Below are 22,937 nucleotides of genomic sequence, written 5' to 3' on the forward strand. Positions count from 1 at the left end.
TTTTTTGAAGAAATGGTTTATGGGGAAAAGAATTGAATAGTTGATGAGACTTTTTTAAATGAGTCCCACAATTATCTAAACCAGAAAGACAATTATAGTCCAACCTAAGTTTTTAGAGGGTACCCTATATCTGATGCAGTAGTATTTTGTTACTATTAGTGGATCATATTCTTTTAAATGGACAATCTCAAGTCCATGATAGTTAGCTATGTGTTGATTTGTTTTTTAATTCTATAATTTTATGTTGTTCTCATTTTTGAGATTAGAAAATAAGACCCTCATCTATTATGAAATAGATGGAGCTAGGTTTCATTGAGATTCTAACATTCAAAATTGGTTATGCAATATTGGAAAAATTTTCCTAAGTGATGGGAAGGGTTGATGAGCTGGGAATGGGTGGGTACTGAGCTATGTGCTTAGGGGGATAAAAGCATGTAAAGCCTGGCTCCTACTCTTGAGGAATGCATGACCTTTTGGGAGTCTAGATACATGCCAAGTGTCAATTTAGAGGTGAAAACAGTAAGTGTCAAAGACCCAAGACACTTGATTCTGGATTGTACAAGGAAGGCTTTGGCAGAAGCTGAGGCCTTCCACTAACTTTGAACAGAGTGGTTTGTTTTTGTGTTAGAATGGCCGGGAAGCATTTTAGACGAGTGAGACCACAGAAAGATATAATCCAGCAGCTACTTTCACAGTTACACCGAAGTTCATATGATCACTCACAGCCACAAATGTGGAAGAGAAATGAATAAAAGGAAAGAATTAGGAACAAGAGGAAACTCTAGCTCTGAGACTTTCTGGTTTTCTGATGAAGGTGGGAAGGGATTATCATTGACAGGTTTAGAAATAGCAATGGCCATGGAAGTGCCCATGGTCATGAAAAATGCCCATTAGCTAAGCAAAATCCATGGAACCAGGATGTTTTTCCAAAACAAAAGGACGTTTCTTTGTGCACTGAGCAGGAATCATGTCGTATTCTGCTCTCAAACAGCCAGTGTTGAGAAGGTTTAAATACTAAGTAAACTACACATGTTTATGCAAGTATTTTTCCCTGGTATACATGGAAAGAGGTTATTGATTTGGGCATGATTCGCCCACGTTGACAAAGAAAACCATTTACATTCAAAAGCCTGTCCGTTGCTAAAGATGATTTGCTATGTATACTTTGCATCATGTAGAGGGCACTGTTTTTTGTGTGTATTCGCATCCAAGTTAGTACTTTGGCTTTTCTAACAGACTGGAGTTCCATGAAGAAAACTGCTTTACCCTCTTATCCCAGATTCTAAGGACTTTGTTTACATCATCCAGTGAAATGTTTCTTAATTTCCTATCATGACTAGAAAATTACTTGTAAAAGCTAAACTTGTCTAGATACGAATGATGGAGTAGCAGCATCAACATCAGGTTTTCAAAGAAAGGAATGCCTTCCTTAAACTTTTCGGAATAATATAGATTATTAAAGAAAGTTAGAAATACTATAATTAGATTTGTCTCAAGAGAACAATAACAATTGCTTCCTTAAATATCCCTAAAATGTAATTTCAGAAATAGAGGATTAATTAGATTTATAATTCAACAAACCTTTATTGAGTTAATAACACATGATATTCCCTCTCCTACGGATGGACAAGGCATTAGCATGGGAAAGAGTCAGAAATAGTAACTGTGATAGGTTATTATACTCACTCAAACTGAAGTATATACAAAATGATGCCCTATCCAACCCTCAACCCATACCAGGTGATTCATTTTTACACCAAAATTTTGGGACCTCTGCAAGGCAACAAAACCGACTTGTTATATTTTTATGTTCTTGGAAGAAGATTCAGGGGGCATAAAGTATTAAGATGTAAAGGCTAGAGGAAAGTACAATTTAAAATGTAATATAAGAATGTCCTTGAGGAAACTGGTTTGAATTTGGTTAAGCATAAAAAGAATTTTCAAGGATGATGGTTAGTATGTATACACAATGAAGTGATGCTCTTAAAATAACTGTATATATGAAACTACATACATTTAAGGGACCATCTTGCACAGTTCATTGTCCTGCTCCAATACAAAGTTCATGAAGTTCAGAGTTAAGGGATAGGGGTGACACCCAGGACAGTCCTTGTTTCTGAGTGGTATTCGTTGGTAGGGCTATTCAGATACTTTTTCATTTTAATTAGGTGAACTTCATTGAAAGAGAAATAAATGTGCATACCACCATTCCTAGCATGATGGCAAAAATCAGGCTATCCTGCCAGTATTGGGCCTGACCTATATTATTTATATAACTATATGTTTGAATCAGTCATCATTTAGAAGTGCTAACTTTTTTTCTCTATTTTTTTTTTTTTTTTCATGGTAACAGCTGTTATCCTATGCCTGTCAGTCTGTGTAGAAAGTTATACAACTGTTCACAGATGTAAGAGAGAGAGAGACTAGAGAGGTATCTTACATTTGGCTAAGATGTGAGAATACACCTTCGTCTGGTTGAAGGTGGGTCTCAGACTACAGCAATGAGGATCAGTTCTGGATTTCACCCTGATTGTTTTGCAAATTGCTCCACCATTCCAGATCACCAGACTCTATTGTACCTTTTTGAGAATTTTGTTTCTTGAAAGTCAAGAAACAGCAGTGAACCTTGCTTTCTCTCCATATTTCTCTGTCTGTGCAGATAATTAAAGTAAGTTTTTTGGTAGAGATGGTGATTGTCAGATTCTAGAAGCAGTTGAGCTAGTAGGATGCCAATGCCTTTGGCGTTTTGGCATGATGACTTTAAAGACTTTTTTTTTCTTTTTTTTTTTTTGAGTTTTCTTACCAATGATGTGTAGCTCTGTCATTGCCTTTATCACACTGACTCAGGCAAAACGGTTTGCTTCAAGGCCTAGTTGCCTTTTACCTGAATAAAAGCCAGACAGAGAACAGGAACGGCTACATGGTTTTGATGTCAGGTCTGCAAAATTAGGTAGATGTTAAAATGATGAGCAAGTTATTGCTGTCACGTGAATTTGGAAACCAGCCCTGTGTTTTACACTCTGGGTGGCATTGGGCAGTATCATTAACCTCTGTGCTCTCACTTTTGATTTATAAATTGGAATAGTAATGCCACTTGGACCACAGTAGACATGAGGTTTTAGTATGTTCCAGGCACTGTGCTAAGCATTTTTCAGTCTGTTTTTACAGTCATCCTATGGAGGATCCTGACACTGTCATCTCCATTAAAATATTAGGAAAATGAGGTTCAGAGAACTGAAGTCAGCGGTTGGTAGACTGTAGTGCTTCCAGGAACCTGCCTGATAGTCTCCCAGTGTCTGATGCATTCTGCCTGGTGTTGTTGATACAACAGTGCCATGTCATAACACTTAATTTTATGTCTCCCAATTAGTCTGTAAGCTCCATAAAGATAGGAAATGCATCTGAATGTTCATTTTCCCCTGCTTTGCACAATGAGCATATAACGCATGCTTAATACATTAACTTCTTTGCCATTGTAATGTTATCACACTGAGAAATCTGAAGTCTATCATTCATTCATTTGTTCCTATATGAAAGCACTGAGCTTTATTTTAAATATTAGATTTCAAAGGATATTAAGATTTGGGGCCAAAGATCAAGTAATTAATTTTTTCTAGCTAACAAATTTCTTTCTCCTTTAAAGTAGACTTTTAAAAAAAGATTATGGAATGGATATATACAGAATTTCTTCCAAAAGAACTGAATTAATTAAATTAGTCATTTATTTTAAGAAGGAATTTGAAAATAAGGGCCACTGTGACATTGTTGGTTTCATTTGACCTCCCACCTAAAGGTCATAATATATTAAAATGTAATTTAATGTAGATGTTAAATTTTGCTTTTTAATTAAGTATCCTAAATTATTAACACCCAATAATAGTACTCATAATTTTATAAAGCCTGGCACATGTTTTATTTAGGTTTCATTACAATGGCATATGCTAAGTCATCCAAATAGAGTTAGACCTATGAGAGAGGGAACCATGAGTAGTCAGGGCCAGCAGAATAAGACCAGAGTCTGGCATCAAGGACTCAGACCCCTTCTAACTCGATGGTCTTCTTTTTCTCAAGTTCATTTTTAGTCTGAGATGACTACTAACCCTCCACACAGGAAGACGCAGAGGCGAGATAACAAAACTGCTGCTTGGCTGTGTCAACTCCCTTTAAGATTTCTCAGGAATATTTGTTCCCCTCTTTAATGTTTTCTTACATTGTATGAGAAATCTGAAAAAAATTTAAAAAGGGGGAGATTTAGGCACGGGTTTGCAATTCTTGCCCATGTATAACCTCCACTGAATGGAACATGAATTGAATTCTGAATCCCAATAGTTAGTATGTGACCTTGGGCAAGTCTCTTGACCTCTCTAAGTCCCATATTTTTATCTATAAAGTGATAATACTATTTATATTGACTTTATTGCATTATCATCAAAATTAAATGTGTACGTGCCACACACTTAACACAGAGTCTAGGGTGTAGAAAGACTAATTAAATGGGTAGCTAATGTTTTTCTGTTTTCTTATCTCTACCAATGAGAGAGAGTCTTCTGGATAATGGGAGGTACCCTCTCGTTGTCTTTCATCATGTCAAACCCAGCTGAGCCATTGGACATACAGCTAAGGTCCTGCCCTCAGATTACATTCTTTTGTCATTTGGAGCCCTAGAAGCAATTGTGATCACTGAAAATACAGAAGGGAATTAATTGCCTTAATGGAGAAGTGAAGTGGTGGTTCTTATATTTTAATTTGTAAAAGGTTCCTGGGCTCTACCTCCACAGTTCTGACACATGCTGGTCTAGGACATAGATGGTTTCCTCAGGAAAGACCTATGGTGACAGCTTTCCAGAACTTGGCATCAGTTTTGACCCTTTCCTAATAACACTCTTGGCTTATTCCATTAGGCTATTTTAGTCTAGTGTTGAGGGTTTGTTGTGGTTGGTTGTTGGTAGGATGTTTAGTAACATCTCTGTTATCTTCCTTCCTTAGTAGCGACAATCACATGTCCTCAGACATTGCCAAATGTATATTGGGGTAGAGAACAAAATTGTCCTGGATAAGAACCATAGGCTGATATCCTGACCTTTTACTTAGCACATTTAGACTATCTGAAACGGAGGCATTGGCCTCTTTCCTCTGGAAGGGTGGAGGGTGGCAGATACAACAATCCCAGTGCCTTATGCCAAATGCTCACTCCAAGCCTGGCCTCAGAGGGGGGCTGAGAACCCATCACCATCATCCTCTGGCCATAATTTTAATCTACCTTTTAAAAGTCTTTACCTCCTAGTTACCTCAAATCTCTCTGTCTTAGACCCAAGCATTATTTACTCTCAAAGGCAATTAAGGGTCTTGGCAAGAATGTTTATAACTTTAAATAAGGTAAAATGACTTCAATTTCTTGCCTTTTACAAACAAGGTTATTGAGGTTAAAATGATTCAATTGTTTTTATAGCACTTTTTTTAAAAATCGTTTTCACAGATCATTGCATATCACTTCAGCTATTCTCTGATGAGATAACAAATAAGTACATTTAAAAAAAAACAGTAATAGTTTACATTTTAAAAAATTAATATTAAGAAATGCAGCAGGATGGTCTTCTTGAGATGAGAATTGTTTATGCAGGTATTTTGAAGACAATATTTAACTCTGCAGTGCTTAAATTAATATGGGTGAGCCCTTGAAAGCAAGCAAGTGATAGGTAGAAATAGAACGTTTCACACCTTAGTATTAATTTTTTAAAGAGAAAGTTGGAGAGCTATAACAGGTGGAGAGTCCAATATAACCAATTCCTTTCAAAGATGTAGTGTATTTGAAGAGTTTGCCTTGGCAGTTTTTAGTGTATCAGGTAAAGAAAAATAATGAGCTGGCCTTTGCATCTTATTATAAACATAGAGGTGATTTAACTTTGTCGAAGGCTAGATTCAGAGAGACTCCAGGATAGGGATTGTGCCTTGAGGAGACTTTCATCTTAATATTAAGCATGATTTTTAGTCGGGGTGAGCTATGTCCTGGACTCTCTCCAACCCTTTAATGTTTATCTTTCTTCACTGGTTCAAAGTTGTTATTTTCTTCGAAGATCATGCAGTATGTTTTTATCCCCCAAGAAAATTTCCGATTTCATAGATTTGAGGCTTTCTTTCAAAAGAACCACTAATATTTTTTCTATGATTTTTGGCAATCCTGTTATGCATTTCCAGCCTTTTGAGGATACACTGGCCTTTAATCTGTGGTTTTGAAAGTTCCTTGTATAGCTCACCCTCTTTTGCAAAGGAACTGACAATGTGTTGTCCAGCCATAGAGGTTCTTTGTTGGACCAAAGAAGTAATATTTCCAGTTTTAGATTGAACGGAACCATCTGGTGCTTTTGAGGCATTTTCCCTAAAAGTACAATCACCCCAGGAGAAAGAGACTGTGAGGTTCGAAACCAGGCCAAGCCCTGGCAGGCACCTCTGTGGAGAAGTATCCTGCTTCTCAAGAGGACCACCTTAAATACCCTTTATTTCAAAGCAGTCGAGCTAACTAAGTATATAACTAAATACCCTGTACCTGGGAACAGAAGTCATGCATTTAAATCCCTGATAATTTTCTTGTTAGCTAGCAAGTTACTTCTCTTTAAGCGTCAGTTCCTTCACCTATTGAATAGTGAGGATAAAGTGATGGATCACTTTTTTTTTTTTGGTGAGGCTGATGTGATGTAACATAGAGGAAAGATATAATTGCTTGGGATACTCAATATGTATTGAATCTGGAAAACAACCAAAGTAGATTAACCCAATAAAAATGTGTACTAATCAACTTCTATGAGTAGGCTGGTCTTACAGGTCAATTGAAGAGGCAACCTAAACTGAGAATTCATCACTCAAATGACTAAACACTGGGGATGTGTACACCCAATTCCATATGCTTGTGTGGAGAACACACCAGCAAAGGACTAGGGTGTACTTGTTCATAAGTAGCCAGAAGACTAACACTGAAGACAAGACTTTTACAAACACACAGATTTTTCTTAAAGAGTAAGCAGCAAATAAGCAACTAGTTATTTGATTCTAGCAAAAAATATAACCAGAATTGAGCTGGAATCACCAAGGGACAGCTCCACGGATGAGTTGGCTACTTATATTGCAAGAATGGCTTTCCTTCACTTTTTGGGCGGCACCCCATAGTCAGTTTTTAGGTCTCTAATAGAAGGTCCTTGTGTTTTGTTTGTTCGTTTGTTTTCAGAATCACATTTCTTGACCATTTTCCAAAAATGGGAAAAACGAGATTGTAGCTAGACCTCCCACCCATACTTCATCCCTAGTCATGCCCACTGTCAGGTGGAAGAAGAAAGCTTACCCCCTATAGAAGCAACTTGTTCTTGTTTTGCTAGGGATTATGGTGCCCTCATATTACCCTGTCATCTATTGAATTACCCTTCCTTGTGCAGAGTTTTTTGGCCTGATGTTGTCAGATGACCCAGTACATTATGGTGAAGATTCTAATAGGATTCCCAATGGTACCCAGAGGTTATGCAATAATATTTTATAGTCATACATGTATTTAAAATTTAAAAGGTGTTAGATTTGCCTTCTTATGTGGATCTCAGAATAATTGATAAAATATATTGGTATTATTAACCCCATTTTACAATTGAAAAAATAAAGGCTCAGAGAATTTACTAGAGTAGCCCAAACTAACTGGCCCAACTGATGTTAGGGCCAGCTTCTCTAATGGGTAATCTTGTGCTTTGTGCAATGTAAGGATGTTGCTGAGCTCTGCTTCCATAGACTAGTAATTAAACAGGAAATAGCTATTACCATCATCTATACATTCTGAGATATATATGTGTGTGTGTGTGTGTGTATATATATATATATATATATATATATATATATATATATATATACACATACAGTTTTTAAAAAACTATTTCAATCAACCACCATTATATCATGGTGCCCACTGTATGTATGGCAGACTAAAAGACAATGTTTAGAATATTTTTCATAATGTTTGGCTAAGTAGGAAGTGCTATATATATGGTGGCTAGAGGAAAGAAGAATTAGATGTTGTTATTTAATCAAGTTTTCTTCAAACATGTAGATGGTATTATTAGTTGCTGACAAGAAAATGAGTAAGTAGAAGATAATATGCCCAGTACTTGCCTAGTTCATATTGTATGTGAATCATGATTGCAAGATTGGAAATTGGTGTTTTCATTTTTTCCTTTGTGCCATAAGGAGATTCACCTTCTACTACCTGGTCACATGACTCAATCATGTGAACAGTTAATACCCACCATAACTCATACTCAGCGCCAGATAAAGAATTCAGAGCAGACAAAGTCCATGGTAAAATCCTGGTCAGGGGAGAAGGTGTCATAGTGGACTGACTGATGGTAGTATGAATTTTGTGAACCCAAGTGTACAAGAATGTGAGCTTTTCTCTATTTCAGTTTCCTTATGTATAAAAAGGGATGATGGTTTGCACCTTCTATATCTTTTGAGGATTAAAGATAATTTATTAAGACACCAGCACTATACCTAGCAAATAGCTCAGTGTCTCATAGATACTGATACTATTAATAGGGGAAATTGTCTTTAAAGAAGCTCAGACTTTTATACACTGAAAGCAATAAACATAAAGGATAAAATTGTAAGTATTTTCTGAGCAAAGCCTACTCCTGAAGCTCTACCACTAGGGGCACAGTAAAAGGGAGAGGTCATAAGATTTGTATTACAATCTGGCTAAAGTTTTCTTTATTATGCCCCTAAATTCCACACTCCTGTTAATAACCATGCCTTTCAGTAATCTTCCATGGAAGAATAAACAGGTAGAAGGCGTGAGGGAGTTGAATATGGGACTAGGTATTATGCCCTCTCTTTGGACAATTCTGTCGTGTCTTATTTCCTCATTCAAAAAGTTGTAACTGTTTAATAATAGTTAGCAAATGTGTATGGAAGATACTAGATATTTGAGATATAGCAGAGGGTGGGGGAAAAAAAGAGTAAAGCAAATTGAAGGGGCAAGGGTAGGAATGGAGTTGCAATTTGAAAAGTGAGGTTTTCACTAAGATGCTAATATTTGGCTAAAGACTTGCTGAAGGTAAGGTGGGGAAAGAGCATTCTAGGCAGAGGGAGAAAAACAAAGGTCCTGAAGTGTGGCATGACTGTTCTATCCGAGTAATAGCCAAGGGACCAGTATTTAGGAGTGGAGTGAACAAAGGAGAAATCAGAACTATTGAGGACCAGAGAATATGACCTTGAAGATCATTCTGATAGCTTTGGACTCAGTCTGAGATGCATATCCACTAGCCAGTGTTAAGAAAAGTGACATGTGAGTTTATTTAACAGGATTATTCTGGCTCTTGTTTAAAAATAGACTACAGTGGGTAAAAGGTGGAAGAAAGGAAACAATCTAGGAGAAGCTATTGCACAATTCTGACGAGAGATTCTGATGACAACAGTTGAGAAGGTCAAATATAGATATATTTCAAAGATGCTGCTGGCAGGATATGATGGCAGGTCAGAGAGAACAAGTGCATCATAAGATTTTGGAATTTTAGCCTCAACAGTTGGAAATGTTGTGTTGCCAAAAACAGAATAAGAAGACTGTAGGAGGGGCGGGTTTCGGGTAGAGGTACGGAGTTCACCTCAGAGCTCTTACCTCTGTCCAGAATGTTAAGAAAAATCAATAAGAATCCTCTTTAGAAGCTTAGATCATTCCCTAAATGTCAAGAGGTCTTATTTTTAAAATTAAACACTTGTATAAAAACTTGAAGTGTCCTGTAGATGGAAGTTAAAGACCAAATGCTTACGACTTATTGAGTTGTCTCCTGAACTAAAGATGGAAAACCTCTATCAGAATCTGTGCGAGCACTTGGGGATTATTTGAATATGTGCTAAAATTGGTATATATCTTACAATGGAAAAAGCAGTGATTAGGCAGAAAGAAAAAAATTTGAAGGGTATTATTCTATGCCTGCTCAAAAAACATTTAAAAGTAGGCAGAAAAATGTGTCCATTATAAAAAGCTGTGGATCAACTGTTCAAATTTAAAATTAATTTAATTAAAATTACTGGTTTTAAATTATACATTATGCTGAAGACCTTGTATGAACCTTTGAATAATGATATCTATTTCTTCTTGCCTAACTTCTCATTTCTGTAATGAAAGAGGAGTTGAAATTTTGTTAGTGAATTATTTTGTTAACATATGTTCCTATCATTTTACTTCAATTTACTGAATTCTATTTTTGAAAATCATTCTTTATGAATTATGGGAGAAGCAAATTATGAAATGAGGAAGAAATGTTGTAAACATACTATTCTTTATGCATACACTTTGGGGGTGTAGAATAGAGGAGATGGTGAACAGGTTTTATCTTGAATTCTAACTTACCGCATTTGCTAGTGATTATCTGGGCTATGTCTTGAGAATTCTGTGAGCATTTCTAGATCAGTAGAGCAAAGTACTGTTATTAACTGAAAATGGCCGCTAAAGATACCAATGAAAAAATGACAGCAACTGGGCACACATTGGCCATCCTTGCTTTGTTAGTTCTGCAAGAGACTGGAGCATTGACAAGTATGGCTTGTCTTAATGTTGTCCATGCTGGTTTTTTTCCCACCTGGCCTTTCTAGGTAATAGCCGAGGGAATGTCCTTCCTTAAATTTTGACTTTTATTCATCTTGGATTTTTTTCTTTAGAATGTCGTTTCTCAAAACCTGCCCTTTGCTGAATAATATTTGGTTAATAAATGTGAGCACAGTATGGCCAAAGGCAAAAAATTATTATAGTCATGTTTACGGAAGCTGGTTGGACGAGCTCCCTTTCACAAACTTCTAAAGATATGTAGATTCAATACATTAAACCTATTGATGGATTTAATGATGACATAGGCCAACCTTAGCTGGAGATGACAGGTGCTCAGTTCAAGACTGAGGTAAAAATTAAAAATAGCGCATCTTAAAGAAAAATAGATGTAAGACTTTATGAAACAAGTCTAGTGTGTGTGTTTGAGCCCTTCTAGACCAAAAGAGGCTCCATTTTTGAGGTAGCTAGGAGTCTCAGCTGGGTTCTGACAACAATATAAGATTTTAATGAATTAAGGTGTTACACTTTCCAAGTAACATTATTTTCTTTTTAATTATAAATATCTGGAAATAATATCTTAACCAGAATGAATAGCCTGTATTTTTGGAATTAGGCTCTGTAATTGTTTGACTAAAATATTTTATACTATTTCTTTTTATACCTCTTAAATTAGACCTTCTTAGAGCTATCTTGACTTTATACTTGTAGTCTTCCTCTATCCTTTTGAACCCCTAAATGTTCACACCTTTACATAAAACCTTCATTTTCTCGTGCTGAATTTTGATCCCTCCTTTCCTTAAGCTAAAGGAATGTAGAACTAGAAACAATACAGATGTCTTATTGCTTTTCTATTCCCCTTGTAAATGTCATGCCTTTATCCCTAACGCATTACACCGTAATAGGCACTGAGAGCAAGCCAAGGTGGCAGTAGGTGCAGTGAGAAGAGGTTAGAGAAAACCCAAAATGCTGGATGGGGAGAACTTTGCAAGGAGAAAGTAAAGAGGAGTTGTTAGAAATGGAGAAATATCATTTTAAGACGACTTTTTTTTTTGTTTTTTGTTTTTTTTTACTGAAATGGTGATTTAAGGAAAGATAAACTACGGTAATAATAAACACTAAGATTTATTAAGGGCCTACCATGCGTCAGGCTCTCGGCTTTAAGAACATTATCTCATTTAATACCTAAATATTTAAATACATGTGTGGGTTGTTTTTTTTTTTTGTTTTTTTTTTTATTTTCACTTTAAAAATTAGAAACTTGCCTAAAATTCCACTGGCAATTCTTCTCCTGTTGCATATTTCTCATGGCTCTATTGTTATGTGGGAACAACCCAGAGAGGAGATCCTTAAGTGTGGGAAAAGGAAGAAATATAGGGAAAAAACAGTAGCCTTGGCTATCAAGAGAATATTTTTTGATCTTGTTACAGCTTCTATTATTAAAAGAATATTGATATTGAAATTATAATGCTGAGAGAATTTTTAGTACATGTAGTGGGAACTGCCTACGTCATAACTTTCCACGGGCCAGAACATCACAGAACTCCTACTTCTTAGGACTCCAAGTTTAGCAAGAACACCTTGTTTGGGTTGAGCAAAAACTGTTGTGAGAAAAATGGCCCTAAGCCATATTTAGGAAATTTGTTGACTGTAATTAAGCCTTCATGGGAGTCCCCAAGGTTTACTTACCTATAATTGAAAAAATGCAAATGAAGATAGTTAATCAGTGGACTGGCTGAAGATGAAGCACTACCACCTACCTAAATGAATTAAGAACGAAGACACAGATATGTCTAGTTGAGAAAGTTGCCTGAGAGCCAATTGGCAAATTTCTTAGCAATGCTGGGGAGATTATTTTCTTAGCCTGACGGAGATTGCAGATCTTTTCTGCTAAGGCCTTTGCCAACTCAGTCATGAGCAATGCGTGCAGGGCTTTCTGGAAACTGACCTTCAGCATTGGTGGAGCACCAGCTACCTCCCTGTATCACTCAAGCAAGCCCTGCAGAAAAAATCAAGACCTCTTGTCGTCCTTTCTTTCATGATTGATCCACTATTTATAGTTGTAAAACATTTGCTTTTCAAGATCTCATAACCAAAGGGGAATACGCCTGGGATTAATTTAACTCTACAGGAGTTATCCTAAAGTATTTTCACTGGCAGTCATGGATTGGTAAATGTTCTCCTATTAATAGCTTTTTTTCTTTTTAACAATAATCCAGTATAGTTCTGATGGTCATTTAAAAAAAATGTTTTTATTGATATTCTAGAGGAAGTGGGGGAGAGAGAGAAACATGGATGGGCTGCCTCCTACATACCTCCCCACTGGAGATCAAGCTTGGAACCCTGGCATGTGCCCTGACTGGGAATTGAACCGGAACCTCTCAGTCCATGAGACAACACTCAATCCACTGAGCCACACTGGCTAAGCATAATGGTCATTTTCCACTTCAGACACCATGCTTGTTAATATATTCAGCTAATTTTTAATCACCCGCCCCCCACAAATGTTTTGCACTTCTGTTAATAATTAGCAACTATGGTGTCAGTAATAAGTGTAAAGAGTATATGCAGTGTTTAGATAAAAATATGTCAGTGATCTGATTAGTAGTACCAAAACCAAGGTATTTAACAAGTTAATTTAAATATAGAAGTAGACATACAGGTGATAACATATCAAGTTGTTATCTCTTGGAGCAGGGTGCTAGAAAAGTTATATTTCCCATGCCACCCAACTGATTCTAAGGGAGCAAAGTGCCATGATTGATAATGTCTGCCATGGTCACCACATGAGTGAGTCACAGATTGCTGCCTTTTGTTTACCATTGTTACTGTCTTAACAGGGAGAAATCCACCTTTGCTAACTCACTTCCTTGTTGATTGATGAGGAAGAGTGAGTGGACTAGAATACCGAAGTGAAGGCTTGCCACAAAGGAATTGTATTTTTTGCAAGTGTGTCAACATCCATAAAGTGTGAAGAAAGGTGATTAGGCTGAACCTTTTCACCATATCTGTTTGCCTGATTTATTTATTACCCTGCACTTGCTAGAGTTTTTTGTTTTAGTTTTTGTTTTTTAATGTTATAGACTCAGGGAAAGGCAGGAAGATATTTCAAGGTATTTCAAATGCATCAGAGTTTCTAAGGAGATCAAATATCTCTTCACATCCTCAGATTTTTTAAACATAAAATGTTCTTCTTGGCAAATAATAGGCACCAGAGCTCTGGGTTTCTAACCTCTTATTCATTAACAGCAAAGCTGACTTGGTTGCAAAATCTTTTTATTTTTATTTTTTATTTTTTCCTTCCCTGCAAGCAATTTGTGACTCATTTTGAGTAGATAACTGTTTAAATATAAATAAATGACCAGCTCCAGTGGAAAGGGTCCAATTTTCTCAAGGTATTTGCTTTCAATTTATTGTCAATTAATTCTCCCATCACAACTTCTTCCTTCCAAAACACTACCCCAGGTCTGAATTTGCATAGCATGGTTCCATTAAAATACTTCTTGTTCTTATGTTAAACACAGTCATTACTATTAAAAGATCTTGCAAGTGGCTACAATGGAGTCTATTCATATTTGCAGCACAATTTTATCCTTCTCAAAATCCTTCCACTATCTATTCTAACTTGGACAAATTAAAATACAATAGCCTAGGCCCAAAAGGGACTAGGTTCCCTCTCCCAGGCACTTCCAAGTTTTCTTATATTTAAAAGTCACCTTTGAATGGATTTGGTTAATTTTATTCTATTGACCTTCGCCAGTAGTCTAATGCACGCGCATTATTTTTAATCCAGGGGCAGGTTGCTTTGTACCTGAGATTTCCATGAACTGCCAGTTGTGGTGTATTATTATTATTTTTTTTGGAAATAATCAGCCTCTTGAAAATAAATGCATTTCCAGGCTGTATTTCTGGCTCTACATGCGTGTTTTGAATGGATTAATGTAGAACTTGGTGAAATTTGTCATTTGCTCTGTCATTTTATTTCTCACCCTCTCAAATTAATATCCTAAACCTTTACTATATGTTGTTAATCCAGTGCATTCCCTCCATCTCTTTTACTTTTTTTGCACTTCTGACTATGCTATGCTTTCTTTATATGTGTCTTTTTAAAACTAGCTATTAGTCCTGGCTGGTTTGGCTCAGCAGCGGCTGGAGTGTAGGCCTGCAGAACAGAGAGTCCCGGGTTTGGTTTCTGCTAGGGGCACATACCAAAAAATAAAAAATAAACAAATAAAACCAGCCGTTAAATCTAAACTTTGTTTGTTTTATTGCTGGTTGGCCCCAGGAAGTTCAACATTATTTATCAAAAGTGATTGCTAATTTCTCAATGAATTAGAAAGTAGCCTTGGCTGTCAAGAGAATTGTTGAGATAGTTCTTGATGATGTCATACCTTAGATTATTAAAAGAATATGGAACTTGATAATGCTGAGAGAATTTATCGTACATTTAGTGGACTTTTTGACCTGATAAAAGAATACGGATTTAATATTTCATTCAGCATTCTATTATATCTCTGTATAAATGCTTAATAACATGAAGGGAAGAAGAAATTCAAAATGACAAATTTTATGCCTATATTATGCAGAACACTTTATAAAATTGTAGGGGAGACCAATATAAGCACATATATGATTTCTTATATTTAGCTTCCTGAGTTTCACTTCTATAATTTCAATTGTGCCTTTGATAACAACATGAAACGCAGACATCTAAAACTCAGTAGGTCCCAAGTTAAACTTGTTTCTATCATCTGGGTGAAGAGCATCACTATGTATACAGTTTGTACACGCTAGAGATTGGAGAACTTTCCATTATGCAACCCTTCAATCACCAACAATTTTCTATTTCATTCATTAAAGCAAGTTTAGATAGCATAGCCACCATGAAGGTTCATTTTCCTATCCTGCCCCTACCTAAGTCAAGGTAGATCCCCCTCTCCCTGTTCCTTCCGCATCTTCCACCCTACTAATAGCCCTGATCACTCCACCTTTTCGTTTCTGTGTCCATGTTTGTGCACCCAACGCTATAGCAGAACACAGATACACAGTAGGTGTCCGAAGAAATACTTGGGTGAATAAATAAGTTGGTAGAAAGATAGAAGGACAGACGGGCTTAAGGTAAAGAGTAAATGAGAAATCAGCATTTTAAGAAATGTTGTTGCACTTAAAAATTTTTTTTTCTTTATTTATTTGAAGGAGAGATGGCAACATTAATGAGAACATTAATTGGCCGCCTCCTGCATGCCCCCCACTGGGGATCGGGCCCACAACCTGGGCATGTGCCATGACCTCTATGTGTATGGGTCGACACTCAACCACTGAGCCACACCCGCCGGGCTGCACCTTCATTTAAAAGAGCGTATTGTCATTGCATGACTCAATCAGTTTCTATGAAAACTGAATACCTCTTGTTAATGATAGAGCATGGAAGTTAAGACATGGGGTTTTCAGACAGTCCTATAAATTTTGAGTTAAGCTCTTTTCACAGCAATCTTCATCTTTTGAGGTAAGGAGTTAGGCAGCACAAATATCAATAAAGGGCAGAATTACAATCCATGAAAGTCTTTCTTCTGGTATGTGCTTCCCGTTCACAATGAGAATGGTACAGGGAAAGAGAGATCTCCAAGAAGCTGACTGAGGTGAAGAAGAGAGGTAACAGAGGCAGAAAAAGAGCCAGAAAAACCCTATAGACACGGCTGTAAAACAGCTCTCCCCACCTTATTTGCCTTTCACAGACTGCAATAGGACAAGATGTGAAGAAACATCTGTTGCCTTTTTAAAATAGTGCTTTGATATTTTAAAAGAATAGTGACAGAATTAGGAGAAGCCTAATTTCTTTGGTTAGGGACAGCAGACACCTACTGGAAGAGAGTTAGTCTAGCACAGCCTACTGGATCTGGGGGCTGTGCATCCGTCTGTTATGCCCAGCTCCAGGGAGCAGCATGGGGCCACAGTGAGCTCAGGGGCTCTGGAGTCAAGCTGCCTGGATTTAAATCGTGGCTTCTTTACCTCTCATTTGTGATGCAGTACTGGACAGGCGGTATGGCTCTCTCGATCCTAATGGTGCCTAAGAGTATTTCCCGGGTCAGGAGTGGTTGTGAGATTGAATGAGAGAAAAGAAACTCAGGGAGCGAGTCCTGAGACTGGCTCATGGCTGCATTTGCTAAATGTAGGCTCTTATTTTTAAAAGTAGGTGAAAATTAGCAGCTTCTCTTAGACTAAATATAGGAACTGAACGGGACATTCAGTGGGACTAGAAAGTCCCTTAAGCAGGAAAAGTGAGAGTCTCTTTTTGCAGAAAAGGTCAGTGTAGATGCAGGCTAGCTTGAGGAATAGCTGAGGTTTGGCTCACTTTTGAGGCCATGATAAAACTAGCACAGCCAACCCAGGTAAAGGCACAGACCAATTAGAGTAGGTGAGCGCCAGCCAGCAGTACAACCAGTCGTTACAGCAGTGTAGTGAAGGTGCTTCAGAGAAGCTTAGCAAGTGCAAGAGAAATCTGTAGGTCTCAGATTTCTGGCACTGCCACTAAGAGGGAGAATCCAAGACAGGAAGACACCCTGAAGGCCAGCAAAGAGGTGAGTACAGAACAGGTGCCCAGAGGGGCCAGGAGATCCAGCTATAAAGAATTCAGGCTCTGAGGATGAGACCAAAAATCACAGACCAGGTGACATGGGAACTCTCACCATGTAGTCGTGATGTTTAAAGGACAGGCTTCTACCCAGACAGAGTTAATAATTGAGACAGGTTTATTTTAATGGCAGGTAGTCACTGCAAAAACACAAGACCCCAGAAGTTAAAGGATGCTTCAGAAAATAGTGTAGTGGCAGATGGGGGGCTTCCCAGAGAGAGTATTGGTTCTCATCTCTGCTTTGCCCATTACTGCAGGGCAAGTTAGGTTACCTGGCTAAGCTTCAGTTTGCTCACTTGTAAAATCAGAGTAATGAAAGATCCTACTTCAAGGTTTTGTGAAACTTAAATCATGCAATTTAATTAAAAGGACTAAGGCAAAGCCAAGCACCTGCTAATTGCTCAATTAATGTTGGCTATTATTATTAAAACTTTATACAGAAGCATTTGCATGTCTTGTGTGAAAATGTCATGGTTACAGAATAAATCACAAAATAAAATGCAATTATGTTAAATAAGTTTTCCAAAACCTTGTAATGAAAAATCACCTGGTCGTGTAGCTTTACTCTTTTTAATGTATTTTTTATTTTAGGAAGTGAATTTTTTAGCAACAAAACATGCCACTAGGAAACCAGGTCTCAGTGCTATTTTAGACAAGCATAAAGGAGACCTATTTTTCAATAAAACAAATTCTTATTGTACTGATAATTTTTTCACATGCCCTATACCCACTTGAATGTTTGAGATAATTATCTTTTGATCAAGTTTAAAAAAAAATTGGCCCTGGCCGGTTTGGCTCAATGGTTAGAGCGTCGGCCTGCAGTCCTGAGACCCGGGTTCGGTTCCTGCTAAGGGCGCGTACCTCGGTTGCGGTTTGTCCTCCGCCCTGGTTGGTCGTGTGGGTGGCAGCCACTCGATGTGTTCCTTTCACATCGATGTTTCTCTCTCTCTCTCCCACTCTACCTGAACAAAAAACGGAAAAATGTCCTCGGGTGAGGATAAAATAAATAAGTCAAATTGTGTCTCAATTTCATATTGGGCTTATTTTCTAGGGGTATATTTGTTCAAGTTTAGCTGGCCAGATCCTTTAGCTCCTCACTTTGGTCACAAATAAGCATCTGCCCTACCAGGTGGCTTGAATGAAATAATTGGCTTTATATTTCAGAACTGTCTCACCCTCCACCAATGTATTAGGTTTATACACAGGCTATCCTATTTTTGTTGCAGAATTAGACACCATATATCTGAAAATGGAATCTGTGGTAAAAATCTCCAAATTACTTGTAATTCTTCTCTTTGGATTCACCCAATTTTCCCAAGAAGTGCTTGTTGGGAACGATTTACTAATACAATAGTCATGTCGTCTTCTACTTTTGCTAATTTTGTTGCTCTGAAGCAAATCAACAGAACTGTCCCTGCTACTCTATCATCTCACCCTCTTTCTACCCATAGCACACAACAGAATTAACTATCTTTATGAGTGAATATTACTTATTTTTGAAACCTGACAGACTTATAGAAAACCATCAGTTGGCCAAGGGGTATAGTATCAAGCCTGAACTCATTGGATGAAATAAGCCTTCCCATAGTCTTTGGGTGTCATTTATTCGGTGGTTCTCAAAGTTTTCCATGCATCAGGATCCCCTGGATTTCAAGTTTTTAATTCAGAGAGTTTGAGATTGGCCTGAGAAATTGCATTTCTAACAGGTTTCCAGGTGATGCTGCTGGTTCAGAGACTGTTCTTTTGGGGTCATTGCACTAATCCACGCTTAGCTTCTCTTCTACTGATATGAATAATCTAGGATTTGCTTTTCCTTAGCTAGCTGTAGAAACAGTCTGTAGAAACTCAACAGTCTGGGCTAGCAGTTATTTTGGTATGTGTGGACAGTGTAATAGAAGTGGTAAAGTAAGTAGTTACTATCTATTTGGTTGATTTAAGTCACAAAGCGGTCAATTATAATATTTGTTGAATCATGGCTTCTAATGCACAAATCACTTTACATTATTCTGAGGTCAATGTAATACTGATGTTAAATCTTATTTTTCTTAGTCTTGACACTTTAGTTCTATGGTATTGCAAGTAGTGCACACATAGAAAGCATCTTTAACCCCCAAGTATCTGACCATATGGGGTTTTTGGTGGTGGAAGAATTTTCACTTGTCATAAACTATTTTTCTTAAATCAGCATAATTTTATTTAGCCTTTATCATGCATGGGGAACAGAAAACAGCATGTTCTTGGTCACTGCTTGGGACACATTTTGGTCTCAAGAAATGCCAATAAGCTAAAGTGAGTGTGGTTGCATCAGACGGGGAAGGCACATGTTCCCGGTCCCTGAGCTCAAACACTTTGCTAATTATCTTGCATCCGGAAGGTTGTAGGCCTGTCTGCCAACTCTCTAATGCAACTGTAGTCCATCAATTACAGGTTATACCACAAAGCATCTCAACAACTAGGGGCCACATTACTTAGGAGCATCCCTGGGTCTCTCCCTCATTTCCTTAGTTGATATCACAAGAAGTTTGATGACCTATCCAACTATGCTCAAGCGTCCCTGAGGCTGCAGTGATATTTTCAGTCCAGATGTTATTTCTTTTGTTTCACTGGGTTACAGGTAGAATTCTGGCTGAAAGGGAGTCTGGGAAATGCAGTGTTGATCTTTTCCAGCATCTACGGTTCAGGAAGTGAAGGAAAAAGAAGGTTGAATACAATGATGTAGTGTACAGTATGTACTACACTGTCATACTGGTTAAAAGCAAAAAAGAGGTAAACAACAAAAAAATCCCTGGCTTCAGAGTCTGGAGATGAGCTTCTAAACCTACTGTGCTCTGAGTAGTGATTTGTCATAGCATTTTTGAAATTATCCTTCCTAACAGCATGGCAGGGTGGAGCAGTAAAGAGTCTGCAAGGACTTCAGCTGTGTAAAACGTGAGGTTGCTAGAACGCTGCATACTTCATCTCATCATAAAATAGCAATGACAGTAATTGCCACTCTGTAGATTGTTGTGAGAATTAAATGGGGAAATACTGAGCTCTAACAACAGTGTTTGGCACATGGTGCTTAATCAATATTTCATTAACACATGGACACGGGTCTCCCTGACCTACGACAGTGTGGCACAACTTTTGATATTCTTATAGGAGGTATATTCAAGACCTGAGAATAGATAAACGGATACTCAAGCTTAATAAACACTTAAGCAAGAGCCAGAACACCCATGGGTGTTCCCCTGCTGAGCTGTCTGCATCCCTAGCAATCCTAAACTCGGGGTGGAGAAATAATCTATAGAGGGAGGGCATACAATTACAATGTAATCCCTTATACGTTTTTATTCTTTAGTGCCTTCCAAATGCTTTTTAAAAATTTGAGTAAATGTCGCCATTACCAGTCAACCTAATGTAATACCATGAGATACTCTTCTTTGAAAAATTTTCATTAAGGTTGGAATTTTTACATGCTCAAAAGAGGGCTTTACTTTAGAAGTATCTGGACTTGAATAAACTATGCATTATACAGTATCCTTTTTTTTTCTTTTTACCTTGGGCGAAGATAGGTGACTGCTTTATAGCCTATTCACCTTCCCATGTAATAATTTGCTCCTCTGGGGGCAGTTCTGTATACTTGTACAAGCAAAGCATTGTTTTCACTGTGAAATTGCACCCCGCCTTGTGAATGTTGTGCCTTGACTAACCCAGGTGTATCTCACTCCAGCTGGACAGTGCTACATCGCTCATCCAGGCCGCAAAAAACCTGATGAACGCTGTCGTCCTCACGGTCAAAGCATCCTATGTGGCCTCCACCAAATACCAGAAGGTCTATGGGACAGCCGCTGTCAACTCACCTGTTGTGTCTTGGAAGATGAAGGCTCCAGAGAAGAAGCCCCTTGTGAAAAGGGAAAAGCCTGAAGAATTCCAGACACGGGTCAGACGAGGTTCTCAGAAGAAACACATTTCGCCTGTACAGGCCTTAAGTGAATTCAAAGCAATGGATTCCTTCTAGGACGCTAGGCTTTAAGACAGCTTTTTTCTTTCTTTCTTTTTTCTTTCCTTTTATTTCTCAATCCAGTTTTTTTTGTAAGCATACTTGCCGACATGTATGCCTCTGGCACGGGGAAATTATGGGAGCAGAGTCTGTTTGCATGTAAGATGAGATGCGATCAATACTACTGATCCATCTCTATGCCCGGAGAGGGGACAGGGACGTCCTGTCCTGAGGTGGCACGGAGCTGTTCTTGGCAACATTCTCATAAAATTTGGTGCAGCGTTTGTATTGCAATGTTTACGGGAGTGGGAGGGATGGGGAAAATAAACGTAACTCTACAAGAGCAAATTCTAATGCATGCAAGAATAATTAGGTTGGCAGGTATATTCAGTGAAAAATCAGGAAGTGTAATGGTAGAAGATAAGGCTGTGTTGCTTCTGTTGCAATGCAAAAATGTATGCGCCAATACGCTGGTGTGTGTGGCCCTCAAATGGAACAACTCAAATGGAAGGCATAGATGTGGATTTTATAGTAAGGGGACACTAACTCCTCCAGCCTAAAATGCGTCTTTTAATCTGTATTCTGTTCTTTCTTTTCTAGTAGTGCTCATGCTATCCATTTTTCCCCTTCACTGAAGATAATAAAAATTTATTTGAGGCAATTATAATCCTTCTGGGGGGACTGGAAGCACAATATAGTGTTCAATCTTGCTTTTACTTTTTAAAAGAAATTGAACTATGATTTTGCTAGAAGTAGGAGGCCCAGTGGTGGAATGTTAGCGGAATGGAAACTGACAATGTGTGAAGGTTCAGAGGCAAATACATAGGTGTAGCTTGGAGTGCTGGTATCTAATATGCCGTTGTATCCACTAACTCAAAATAAACACATTTAACCTTGACATCTGAAGAATGTTTTCTTTCTTTAAATGCATACTTAATAAAAGATCAGAGCATCTTCTTGGAAAGTGGTGAAAATGGTGGTTTGCTTTCAGAAATGGGGGGGGGGGGTAAAAATAGGTGATACATAAAAGAAATCTCCGAGTCCAGCAATTGCTTTTGTCTTATATTTTCCATTTGTTTTCATGTACTTTCACACTGAGTCTAAAATGAGAAAGTCATGTGTTAGATTTTTGTGGACTTGTTCAGCCCTGGGCTCAATTTGAGAAACTGAATCAACTATATGCCCATTAATCTCAAAGTATTTTGTTCATTTAAAAAAAAAAAATTTAATCTAAATTGTAAAAATAGGGCCCCTGTCACATTATGAAGACATGAATAGTAGTCTTTTACCCATAGCCTGAGGAGTAAGAAAGGGTCCCCAAATCCTCCCATTGAAATGATCCCTACAGGTTGGCAAGTTTCAATATGTCTCCAGAAGGTGCCTGGTAAAATATGTGTTTCTTGGCAATGTGATAACACATTGGGACTATGTTTTATTAACTGAGGTGTGAGATCTCAGAGAGAAGAGATGGAGGACTTAAATTGGAAAGAGAGAAGCAGAGTCCAAAATCTTGTTTAGACATGGTTCTGCTAAAACCACTGCTAACAACCACTGGGGGGTATAAAAGTCCCACCCAGGCTGAGGACAATCAGGTGGAGAAGCCACAATAAAAGCCAGAAGCTGATTTTCAACAGTAATCACTAGATCTCTATTTTCACTCTCCTGCCCCTGTAATGTGTGTAACCCTAACAAAGGCCGTATATGACAGAGCTAGCATCATGCTCAGTGGCGAGAAGCTTTTCTTCTAACATCAG

At 37.8% G+C, this 22,937-nt stretch overlaps 1 protein-coding gene across 1 annotated transcript in view; it reads left to right on the forward strand.

Annotated features, from left to right (window-relative positions):
* Nucleotides 1–22,147, forward strand: part of CTNNA2 (catenin alpha 2) — a 97,119-nt gene extending 74,972 nt beyond the window's left edge. Inside the window, exon 9 of the mRNA XM_036263050.1 lies at nucleotides 20,914–22,147. Coding sequence (XP_036118943.1) covers nucleotides 20,914–21,201 — 288 coding nt within the window. The 3' untranslated portion in view covers nucleotides 21,202–22,147. The remainder of the gene's footprint in view (nucleotides 1–20,913) is intronic.
* The last annotated feature ends 790 nt before the right edge of the window (nucleotides 22,148–22,937 follow it).

This window comes from Molossus molossus, unplaced genomic scaffold (genome assembly GCF_014108415.1).
Source record: "Molossus molossus isolate mMolMol1 unplaced genomic scaffold, mMolMol1.p scaffold_m16_p_15, whole genome shotgun sequence".
NCBI classification, from domain to species: Eukaryota; Metazoa; Chordata; class Mammalia; order Chiroptera; family Molossidae; genus Molossus; species Molossus molossus.